The sequence below is a fragment of the Triplophysa dalaica genome, chromosome 6 (genome assembly GCF_015846415.1).
Source record: "Triplophysa dalaica isolate WHDGS20190420 chromosome 6, ASM1584641v1, whole genome shotgun sequence".
In the NCBI taxonomy this organism is placed as follows: Eukaryota; Metazoa; Chordata; class Actinopteri; order Cypriniformes; family Nemacheilidae; genus Triplophysa; species Triplophysa dalaica.
In genome coordinates this window covers 12,497,793-12,510,533 of record NC_079547.1, presented here as the reverse complement: position 1 = coordinate 12,510,533, position 12,741 = coordinate 12,497,793, and the positions used below count along the sequence as shown (strand labels likewise).

The window sequence follows — 12,741 nt, the reverse complement described above, 5'->3', positions numbered from 1 at the left end:
ATATTTACTTTTTTTTAGTCTATTAGTAATAAGGCTGTGCTCAGGTTGTTTATGGTGTCCTAACGTTACTGGTTCACAATTTATGACTGTAAATTAGACTAGAGATCATGTAATGTTGGCTGGTCTCAATAGTTTACGTAGCATGATCATGCCACGTCATGAATTGAGTTTTATGCTTGTAAACGATGACTACCAAACCACAATAAATGTTTTATGGTCAAAAGTTGCTGATTCCTTAGTTCATGCACGTAACATAATGTTATCATTATCTATAGTTATTCTGCTAGGCACTATTCACATAGAGCGTTGAGTGTAAGTTAGTGATTGCACCTTTACATAAAGCACAATGCCTGGTCACGAGTGTGTTTCCAAAAATATAACTACAGAAAATTATTTGCATTGGTTACTAAACACATTCACATCAACTGTGTTTTGGGGACTGCAAATGTGTTATGTAGCTAATTCTAGCTGCTATGTAAGTAGCAAGCTATGCGTTAACAGTTAACAACCAGCTGCTACCTCAGAATCGAATTTGAGCTATTAGCATAGCCTAGTAGGGAGCCTAAAAGAGTGCGCCCCGGGGAATCATACGCGAAAGTACTGTTGTTGCTCTAACATTGTCAACTTGTCAAAAAATGAGTTGGGCATATGACTTATTATTTATGTGCTTGATAAACTCCCCAAGGTTCCAATATGTTTCAGAAAGTTTTTTTACGAACATGAAATTGCCAATTTGTCAGTGCATATTCTAAAGATTCAGATTCTAAAGCGGATTTGACTGGACAAGAACTTTGACGATAGAATTATGTGTATCGTGATGTCAGAGAATTTCTTGGGTATTTTTTGAGTGCACGTGCCAGACTGTCATTTTGAACGCTTGGATCATCTTACTCATGGCGCACTGGTGCGACTGTCCCAATCTTAATTTATAACCCATATAAATACAATAAAATAAAAAAACTCCCAAATGTGCCTCCATATATATTATGTGACATTATGCACTTCGATCGGCTGCTTTTAATACTAGTCAACTGAACAACGTTTCCAGTTATGAGAAAGGAAAATATGCGTACGCGCCATTTGGTCTTAGTCTGTGGCTGTGCTACGGTGCGTGTGTATTTCAGGTGTCGTTTGGAAGGGTGTGTTTCTGGCATTACTGACATTTGTTGGACACAGGATAAATGTTTCTGCATGTTTCGTTTTTTGAGCGATTGCCTGGTGTTCGACAGCTGAGTCCAAACACGCTTTCTTTAGTTATATTATGTTGCTTTTAGTACTAATAAATAAATGTTTAGTTGCAGAGGCGTAATTTGTGGGTGGCACATCAAGCAATCTGTTACAAAGCAATGTGACGCATATTACAATTTTTTTTCTCATAAAAAATAAGATTGCTGCGCCATTCAAACAGTATATAGAGCTAAGTTGGAAGTTTTCTTTTTTTGAGTGTGTTTTTTGTTTTTTGAAAGAGTAAGAGATAGAAGTCAGAATTGATCAGTCAGTTGTTGACGGAAGAGATGTGTTTTCAGACGATTCTATATATATATATATATATATATATACTGCATATATAGCCACTCAATAAGCACCACTCTGTATTCATTACTAAAATAAATAATTAAGAAAGAATATGCAGAAAAGCATTCAAGATATTATATATAACATGAATCCATTAATCTGCAACATTTATAATTAAAAGTGACGAATCCATATAATGAATGTCACAATCAACTGCCGAGTCATTATTCAGTATCAGGAATAATTTGATATGTTCCCTACCATTCACTGATTAGCACGAGCGGTGTCACTCCTGTGCATGACTGCATGCTCATTTATCACATGCACAATATGTTTTAAATTAATAATAAAAATACTGAAGCGTCTGAAAAACGACAAAGAGCTTCTAGGTAAACTTTTGTTTCATCAGAACTTCAATGAATAACACAGAAGCCGCACCAGGCTGAAATACAATAACCTAACTCTATCTGCCCGTCGTCTTTCTGGGGCTCTCAAAACTACCGTCAGCTCTCTTTAACTAGGTGCAGGAAAAATAAAACCGAACCTCATCATGAATGACACATTTCTGTGCGCTACAACATCATCATGATCGTGTTCTAAAATTTTCCGCCATTGGAGTGAAGTGATTTCATTTGCTTGAGGTAACGCCATTGCTCTTATATAACAAAAGCTTGGGTTAAAATTGTGATTTTAATTCATGTCTCCTTAAAAAAAACTCTGACTATGAGTACGTTAATAGATACTTTACTAAGCTACTTTTAGCTAGACGTGAACACACCTGCGCTTAATAAAATAATATTGTGCTTTTGCATAATAAAGAATACTTACAGGATGCGCTGTCATCTCTATTCCTTAAACTTATTTGTTGAGCGCTTCGACTCACAAACGAAATCAAACTCTGAAGCATATTGTCACCTTTTTACCCTTTCGTTTTGTTAATTGTCAAAAATTTACAAATATATTGAAGGGGACTTGTCGTGACGGACACTTCATAGAGAGATATTTGTGTTGTCGGACAAGAGACACAGAACAGAAAAACAGATGAAATACGGTTCACGGATGATTCAATGCTTAATATGCCTAAAATTATACAGGGCAGCCTCAACCAGCACCAGCACCCGCACGTGTAATTTAAGTTTAACATTAAACTTCTGAATTCTACGTTGAGGGCTGTGTTTTATTTTTTTACATGCCAACTATTCATAGCATCATCATTGCAATAAACGGTTTCCATCACCTTCCATCACAGCGCATTTGAACTAGGGCAAACTCAAGGTAATAATTTATTGGATATCTTCCCATGACCGTTACTCTTTAGGCTTTATTATGTCCATTTTTAAAACATAATTATAGTTGGATAGAACGACCCTCACAGATTGCACTTAGTTATTTTTAATAATAGTAGAAAAACTTTCATTTTGATTTTAGTGTGGCTTCAGTGGGGCGCGGTTGCATACAGTAGTGTATACTAATTGAAAAAATAAAAAGACTGTCAGAGACCCTTTTTCTGATTATAAATTGACTAATTATAGGTATGTGTTCAGGTAAAATTCAAATTTTTGTTTCATTCTGCAGGATTTGAGGTCTTAAAAAATACTGAGCATCTTTTCTGTTAACTTTTTCACTTATTTCTCCAGCTTTCATTTTCAGCAAATGAATGCAAATATAAACAATATTTTAATTTAAATTTGGTTTAAATATAGAATGGAAAAAATATAATTTTACCCAAACACATACCTATAAATCGTATTTGTAATTGGAAAAACGGTCTCTAAAAAGGTCTGTTAACTTTTTTTCACGGCTGTATATTGTTTTACACTCATATATTCTCTTTATTTTCGAGCTCAGTGTGGGCAGAGAAGTTGTATGTCACTTGGATGATCCTGGCATATCCTCACACAATATGAGAAGATAACCAAGCACCTGTGCGGTAGAGATCAGTAGCTCCTTTGAAGAAACGTGGCAGTGCTGCCTCAAGCATCATGATAAAATCCTCCAATTCTTCTGTCACTCCAACCAGAAGATACACGTTCACCAAATTATACTTGGCCTGTTCAAGAGCCCACATACTGCCAACGTTCCTGCACACAACAAACAAAAGCATTTCTATTGTCTTAATGTTTTAATAACAAATCCGTAATTCTTACCCAATCAATTTGTTTTATAAGAAAGATCACTGTGTTAATAATAGAGTGAAGAGTGAGTAAAATGGCCCACCAGCACTCAGAGTAATGACCACAAAAGAATGGAATCTGTAACCAGAGCTTCTCAGGAGCACAGTCAGAACCTCCAGAGGACACACACTCGTCAAATGTCTGTAACAAAACATGACTTATACACACTTGTTGTTGTGTATACTGTAGTTGCTAAACAAATACAGTATTTTACAATAAAATATTAGGCAAAAACGAAAAACCTTTTTGTCTCCCTGCTTTCTTCGTCTGAGACCGGGTCGGTAATCATCACCAAACCGGAGAAAATAATAGTAAGACACGAGCCTCTCGATGGGGTCTCGCACAATGTTGATATAAACCGGCTTTCCCTTGATCCCAAACCTATTTGAGCAAAATAGTTTTAAAATAAACGAAATTGTCCACTTGTACAATTATTATGTCTGAATTCTTTCATTGCAAAATACATCATTAGAATATTAATCTAAATAGAAAATGAACCTGCTATTCATTTTTGGCTACCTGCCGATTGTTAAAGACAGCATGCATAAGAGCTGGCATGACCTATAAAAATAAAACCCGATGATCGATGTTATCCCAGTATACTTTGAGAACATTCTAGGACATATTGTGTGTTTTAACAGAAGCAAGGACAGCTTACCTTTAAAAATTATCTTATTTAAATTGTGGCCAAGAGACAGTATATAATAATCCGAAATATTTGTTCATTTTAATTCATGAAAATATTTGCAGATCAGGCCAGATGTTGATATAAAACGTATATGTTGACTGTTTTATAATTAATATGGTTAATAATACAATGAAAATTGACTGTTTTATGATTAATCAATAATTAACCAAGAAAATCATATCTCATGTATATTTTGTAATTGCAAAGCCCTTGATATCCTGTCAAACTGACCACTAGAGTGCAGCAACACTTAACTTCTGAATTCAGCTTTTGTACTAAAAGAGCAACTATATCCATAGTAACAGTACACAATACAATACAACACACAGCCTGTTATTAGAATACAAGGAACTCACTTTGTGAAGTCCAGGTAGGCAATATGGCCGTGGTAGAAACCTGGTTTCATTTCTTGCCAGGATGTCACATTCCTCACAAACCTCATCTGTAAGCACAATATTAAATCTGATTAGTTTTTGTATCTGGACAACAAAACCAGTCTTTTGGGTCAATTTTTTTAAATTTAGATTTTTACACTGTCTGAAAGATGAAAATAAATAAGCTTTCTATTGATGTATGAGTTGTTAGAATATGACAATATCTGGCGAATGCGATATGGCGATACAATGGTTTTTAAACTGGTTCCTGTGCTACTTAAGACTGGTTTTGTGATCCAGGGTCACATATACAAAATATAATTTAAATGAAAAAGATTTATTTTATTCCACATGTCTGATATGCTTTGCTAACATCATCCAGCAATATCTAAATCTTAAATAACAATTTCATTGTAGCATATCTGTCATGGCCCGTTGACAGAACCAGCCAAGTGATATTAAAGTGGAGGTAACATGCTATTTCATTCATTCTGACTTCTTTACACAGTAAAACATGCTGGCTGGCTTGACGTTGTATTTCTGTGCTCTATTAACTCTGCCAGGGTTCGTATAGATTTCACAAAAAATTTCGAACATGGATTATTAGTTTTGTAACATGGGTTCTTAGTCCCTTATTGCATTTACATTTATGCATTTGGCAGACGCTTTTATCCGAAGCGACTTACATTGCATTATTCTATACATTTATAAATAGGTGTGTGCAATCCCCTGGGGTCGAACCCACAACCTTGCATTGTTAACGCAATGCTCTTATCACTGAGCTACAGGAAAGCTTAATGGAATTTTCTCCCGGGAAAGCACTCCCATGCGTCAACCAGCCAGCATGAGAAAGAGCACCCCCATCAATGCTGCTTCACTCGGCTGATGGAAGTTTAGCTGTGTTTTCTTGTTCACTGCATTTCGGTGATGAATGTTATATAAACGGTGGATATAACACTGGATTTGGAGAATCTTTTGAAACTGATAGTCCCAGCGCTAAAAGATGCCAGACATGAACTGCGCGTGGTAAGTCAAACTAAGTCATATGTTTGTATTTTGTTGAGAATTAGCGTATACGTGCATAATGTTAACAACACACACTTAGAGTGAATCAACTGGACTAAAGAAATGAATCTGGGAAATTTCTGCACATTTGCATTGATGTTAAAATAACGTAACAATGTATGAATCAGTATTGTGAAGTAGTTCAGGACAGTGTTGTTTCAACATTACTTGTTATGGACATCCGCAGGCGCCTTGATTTGGACATGCCTATTGCATTTTTATTGCTTACTAAATTAAAGCAGCACAACACTTCGATTCATGTGCTTGTCGTCATCTAATGAAAATAAATATTAAGTAGGTTCTTTAAACCATACAAAAAAGGATTGGTAGGAGGCAGGGAAGTATGCACATCTAGAAACTTTAGAAACAGTATATTTGTATAGTTCAAGCATGTCAAGAAAGCTCAAATCGAAATTGAAGCTTGTCACATAAACAGTAAATTCACACATACACAGTAAATTCACACATACTGTTCTCACAATAATTTTATTGTTCATGTAAGAATTAGATTTCTCAATTATGTAATTCTGATCCAAAAACAAAATCTGTCTGAGAAAACGTATCTATTGAGTTGTATTTCTTTACTGCCATTATTAATCACCAAGCTTATTAAGTTTGACTTATTTAACATAGCTCTAAAGCTGTTCCCTGCAAACATATGAAGTGTGAATAATGACAGTAGGTTATGAATAATGGAAGTGGAGTCAGAGACAAGACAGCACACATGTGCCGTGTGGGAGAAACACAGGGACCACTGCACTGACCTCACCTGGCCTGTCACAGCTGCAATTAAACACCAAGCCAGAGAGCAAAAGAACATCACATTGTCATCAGTACATGGCAACCTAAACCATAATTGTTGAAATCTAGAAGCCATAAAGACTACTTTATTAAAATCTTTATCATTTACATCAACTTTAATTTGTTAAAAAGCAAGGCAACATCAAAACCATGGACATTTAAAAAAGTTTCTTCTTTTGATGATATATAGCAGGGTTACTCAAATCTTACCCTGGAGGTCCGGAGCACTGCAGAGTTTAGCTCCAGCCCTGATCAAACACACCTGAGCAAGCTAATCAAGTTGTTCAGTATCACTAGAAAATCACAGGTATGCAAGTTTGATCAGGGTTGGAGCTAAACTCTGCAGTGCTCCGGACCTCCAGGGTAAGATTTGAGTAACCCTGATATATAGCATCAGATAATATTATACAATATCTCATATTCAATTGCAATATTAATGGTGATGCAATAAATAACTCCTACCTGCGGCAACATCTCCTCTACTCCATACTAGTATAAAAGTATTGTTTACTGTACACCATGTTGAAGATTAGCAAACAAGTGGGCGTTCCATCAAACGTTAAATTATTTCCTCACAAAATCAGTTTATTTAGCATAGTAAAACCGCTCAGTCTCCTCCTTTTGACATCCATTCAAAACAAAGATAGGATTGCAGGCTTGCCTTTAGCAGCTTTGCCTACACCTCTGCACTTAGTCCAAAATGCACAATAGGTTTTTTTCTGAGAGTGCGTGTGAAATAAACAAGCCCCAGCATTTAATTTCACTGTGACTAAGGCTATACAAAATAATTCTGTTTAATTATTATCCTGTGTTTAAGCACATTTAAAAGACTTTTGGAATACTTTAAAATAAATGGTAGCTTTTTTACGCTGTGTTCTACATCTTCTATCAACTAATACTATATTTTAATGAAAAATCTATATTTCAAATTATATTCTGAAATTTAAACATTGTCTTCATTTAAAGAATTTTTTTGGCCCTGAGAAACAAATACAAAAATAAAAAAGATATGATGTGAAGCAGAATTATATTAAAATGTATTGCATACAATATAATTTCTTACTTAGTTAATTTTCTATGTATTTTCTAAGAAGTAAAGTAGAAAGCCTACTAAGTACTGTGTGCACTAGTATTACATTCCAAATGTACATTGCTCACTGCATTTTGGTGATGAATGTTACATAAATGGTGGATATAACGCTTGGTTTGGAGATTGATGGTAACTGATAGTCCCAGCGCTAAAAGATGCCGGATATGAACTGCATATGGGAAGTCAAACTAAGTCCTATGTTTGTGTTTTGTTGGCAATCAGCTTGTACGTGCATGATGTAAACAACACAAACTTACAGTGAATCAACAGTTAGGCTGGGATAATACGATGATTTATTGTGTGCTGGCTCTGTAGTTAACGCCCACCCCCCAAACAACTTTTTCCGAAAATAATTGTACAGCTGTATTTTGTCATTGATAAAAATGTATAATGTAAACACTCCATGTAGACAATAAACTTGACCCCTATTAACATGTGAGGTAATGGATATGTTACCTGGTCCTGCATGGACATGACTGGGTTGTTCTTAGTGGTGTTGATATGGAGAACATGGAAACGATTCTTTCCGCACAGATCATATGCAATGTTGGTAAAGGAGGTGCTGGCAGTCTTGGGTACACGGTTATAGATGATGACAAGATCCTCAATCTCAGCCATCACTGGCAAGTCCAGCAGGCTGTCTCGCGTTTGTCTCTGCTCTACTTCTCGCACCTCATGTCTGGCCATGGTGCGTTCTGCAAGAGAGAGACAAGATCATATTTACATTTGCAGTCACACTTGAACATCATTAAGGTGTATGCAGTACGACAGTAAAGTGTATACTGCATATTCTTTTTGAAAACGACCACAGATAAACACAAAACATAAAGCAACAACAACAAAAAAATAGGTCATCAGTGACACATTTATGCTTGCTTATCCATTCAAAAGAGCCTTAGTCTCAAACACAACACATTACTATAACGGAACCACTAGGCAGACAAGGGGTAAAAACTTAAACAATGCGTATTGACACACAAAGGCAAGAACACAAGTTAGTATGAATATGTATTGATTGATGACTGGATAAACTGGATAATAATACAGTTCTCGTGTAGCAGGAGATCCAAAGGGGGCTGGGTGAAGACGTGACGGACTTGGAAGGATTAGAAGACGAAGAGAAGGCAGCTTGGATCAAACTTGGAAACTTTAACGTAGGAGAGCAGTTAAGTAATTTGGGTAAGTACCACATTTAGAGTCTATGCCATTTGTGAGACCAGACACTGACTGAGGGAAATGGGGAGTGCTATATAGTGGATCTGATGAGGACGGTGATGAGGTGCAGGTGACTGTAATCAATTCAATTCAAGTTTGTTTATATAGCGCTTTTCACAATGTGTATTGTTTCAAAGCAGCTTTACAGGGGCAAACAGGAAAAACAGAAAAGTTAAAACACAGCACAGTGCATGGTATTTATACAACGAGTAAGATCATTCTAATAAATAATATCTAATTTCTAATTAAATAAATAAATGAACGAATGCAGTCTCCCGGTGAGCAGGCCAACACTGCACTGCTGTGGCGAGGAACCTAAACTCCAATGATTGATTAATGGAGAAAAAAACCTCGGGAGAAACCAGGCTCAACCGGGAGGGCCAGATCCCCTCTGACGTGTCATAGCTGCACTCAAACTGGTGACATGTGATTTTAGTTAAGCATTTAATACCAAATATTGTAACTTCAGCATTAATAAGACAAAAAGTCTGTCTTTTGCTCTTAGTTGGGGATGTAGTGGTCTGAATTCCGGAATCAGAATTCCGGTGAAGGCGAGTGTAGTAAGGGAGTGGTGTGAAAGCCTGGTGATCCCATAACAGTCCCCCCCCTTAATGGTCCGCTCCCGGGTACCGGAGTCCCCATTGTCGTGGTTGCCTGGCTGACTGGGGTGAATGTCCTCTCTTGGTGATGGTTGAGAAGATTCCCCCTTCCATGTAAAGCTCTTTGAGTGTCCAGAAAAGTGGTACATAAAATTTAACAAATGATTATTATTATTCATATTTTGGTGGAAGGTGGTGAGGACCTCTGGATCCAGAATGTCATCTCTGTGCACCCAAGAACATTCTTCCAGACAGTATCCCACCCCTCGAGAAGGCCACCATGGCGACGGGAGTCTCGGATGTAACAGACAGAGTAGATGGTGCCTTCTTCTTGTTCCAGAGAAGGAGGATGGTGATTTTCAGACAGACCAGGCTCTGTGGAAAGATCACAGGGCAGTGAATGATATGGTTTGAGTAAGGACACATGGAATGCTGGATGGATAATAAAACTAGGAGAGAGTTTCAGACGGTAAGCGACAGTATTAATTTGATTATTCAACGAATATGGGTCTTAACTTTCTGGATGCAAGCGTTATCCGGATGTCCGGCATATGGGACATGGAGTTCTGGGGGTGCTCGGCCCAACAGAGGTACTGGTTCCAGGTATACTGGTGGTCATGGCAGAAAGTACGTAGAAACCTCCCGATCTCTTGGATCGAGTGTTCAGTTTGCCTGTTTGACTGGGGTGGTAACCAGATGACAGTGCCCAGTGAACAGATTGAATATTGTTATTGAGTTAAGGTAGAGGTACATACAAGCGTGACTGAGGTCAACCCGGCGGACAAGTGTTGGAGCATTGTGTGTGGTGATGCCGTCATCATACGACCACTGTATGGGGCAGACGAAGAGAGATTCAGGGAGTGCGTGTTCAGAAGAGGAATCTTCTCCCTTAAGGCATTTGGCATCACGGATGCACTGGAGGTTCTTGTGATGGGAGTATACACTCACCTAAAGGATTATTAGGATTAACTGTTCAATTTCTCATTAATGCAATCATGGTGGTGGTGTAATGGTGTGGGGGATGTTTTCTTGGCACACTTTAGGCCCCTTAGTGCCAATTGGGCATGGTTTAAATGCCACGGCCTACCTGAGCATTGTTTCTGACCATGTCCATCCCTTTATGACCACCATGTATCCATCCTCTGATGGTCACTTCCAGCTGGATAATGCACCATGTCACAAAGCTCGAATAATTTCAAATTGGTTTCTTGAACATGACAATGAGTTCACTTTACTAAAATGGCCCCCACAGTCACCAGATCTCAACACAATAGAGCATCTTTGGGATGTGGTGGAACGGGAGCTTCATGCATTCCACAAATCTCCATCAACTGCAAGATGCTATCCTATCAATATGGGCCAACATTTATAAAGAATGCTTTCAGCACCTTGTTGAATCAATGCCACGTAGAGTTAAGGCAGTTCTGAAGGCGAAAGGGGGTCAAACACAGTATAAGTATGGTGTTCCTAATAATCCTTTAGGTGAGTGTAGGATGAATGGATGGTTGTCTCCCTCCAGCCGGTGTCTCAACTCTTCTAAGGCGAGTTTGATTGCTAATAACTCTTTTTCATCAGGTTGAAGGCGTAGGTGGCCAAGGGAAACCAGAACAGGGATTTCGGCTTGCATTTCAACAGGTTGGTGAGTGGGGTGACTGTGGAACTAAAATCTCTGGTGAACCGTCGGTAGAAATTTGCAAAGCCAAGAAAGCATTGTAGCTCATTGATGTTCTTAGGAGTGGGCCAATTCTACACTGCAGTCACCTTCCCCTTGTCCATGGTGATTACTTCTCTTGAGATGTCATAACTGGATGGATGGCTTGTGTAAGCTGCATTTCTAGACTTTCAAGAAGGGTCGAAGACAAGTGGGTGTGACGTTAGCCTGTAAGTGGGCTGTACAAACCTCCAGAGGATTTTGATTGGTTTATTTAATGTCCTGTGTTGTAGTATTGGTTCATGATTCACAGTTTGTGTAGTACTTACACAAAAAAAAACTCAGAGAAGGCCATAATTCTTGGTGGTCACTTTATTGAGGACCCACCACAGCTCCAGACATGCATGAAAAAAGCATACACTGGCGCACTACACACTGCGCTCCTTTACAGCCTTTTACAATGCCCCAGGGTGGTAAAAAGTGCTGGTTCATTTCATCCACTCACGGCAGCTAATGTGCGGACCCTGATGGCATAGTCATAAACAAGGCGGATTTCCCTGGCATAAAGAATTTAACTGAGCACTTACACAGGACTGGGGAAATGGATCTGGGGGTTCTGGGTAAAGACGTGACGGACTTGGAAGACTTGGATGGCTTGGAAGACGACGAGAAGACAGCTTGGATCAAATTTGGAAAGTTTAACGTAGGAGAGCAGGTAAGCTACTCGGGTGGGTAACACATTTAGAGTATTATTTGCGAGACCAGACGCTGACTGAGGGAAATGGGGAGTGCGATATAATGGAGCTGATGAGGGCAGTGATGAGGTGCAGGTGAAGCTGATCAGAATCCTGGTGAGGGCAACCATAGTGAGGGAGTGGTGTGAGGGCAAGCGTAGTGAGGGAGTGCTGTGAAAGCCTGGCGATCATAACAATTACAGTATGTCCAATATTTAATGTGATTTCAACTAGAGCTGCACGATTAATCGTTGAAAGATCCTGATCTCGTTTCGAACACCCACTCGATCTCATTAATGAAAATCAACGATTCTTGTGTATCTATTAACTTACACATCGGACTAAAATCATAACGCTTCAATATTTGATGTTGCTGCCGCAGAAGTTAAAATGAGTATTATAAGGTGTGTAACAACGTCACAAACAGTCTTTTCAAAACACACACTATCATTATTTCTGTGTCAAATGATCACCGAAGTACTGGGAATAAAGCAGAGAGTTGCCAACTCACACGCAAGCGACTCGTTTACAAGCAACCCAAATTAATCTCATACCAAATAACAGATCAACATATAAAGTAAATACAGCCTGACAACAAAACTGTTCTTATGAGTGTCTTTCAGGATTGTGATACATTGTTCTGATTATGCTTGACATCTTAACTGGACATGTTTGAAACGAAACTAACGATTGTAGTTTGTTGCGCAGACAAATCCGAGTGAGCGCTTATATCCGTCATTATGGTAAAACACGTCATCAGAGCACCTATTTCTCTATTAACGCTAATAGAGAAGCTGCGCTTTTTAGAGCTTTTCGTCAAGTTGCCCATCATTTC

General features: G+C 38.3%; 1 protein-coding gene across 1 annotated transcript in view; it reads right to left on the bottom strand.

The window, feature by feature from the left end:
- hs2st1b (heparan sulfate 2-O-sulfotransferase 1b) overlaps positions 1–12,741 on the bottom strand; it is a 36,089-nt gene that overhangs the window by 4,834 nt on the left and 18,514 nt on the right. The window contains exons 2-6 of the mRNA XM_056751226.1: positions 8,164–8,402; positions 4,734–4,819; positions 3,932–4,070; positions 3,733–3,830; positions 3,439–3,596 (exon numbers count right to left, since the gene is read on the bottom strand). Of these exons, the coding sequence (XP_056607204.1) occupies positions 3,439–3,596; positions 3,733–3,830; positions 3,932–4,070; positions 4,734–4,819; positions 8,164–8,402 (720 nt within the window). The remainder of the gene's footprint in view (positions 1–3,438; positions 3,597–3,732; positions 3,831–3,931; positions 4,071–4,733; positions 4,820–8,163; positions 8,403–12,741) is intronic.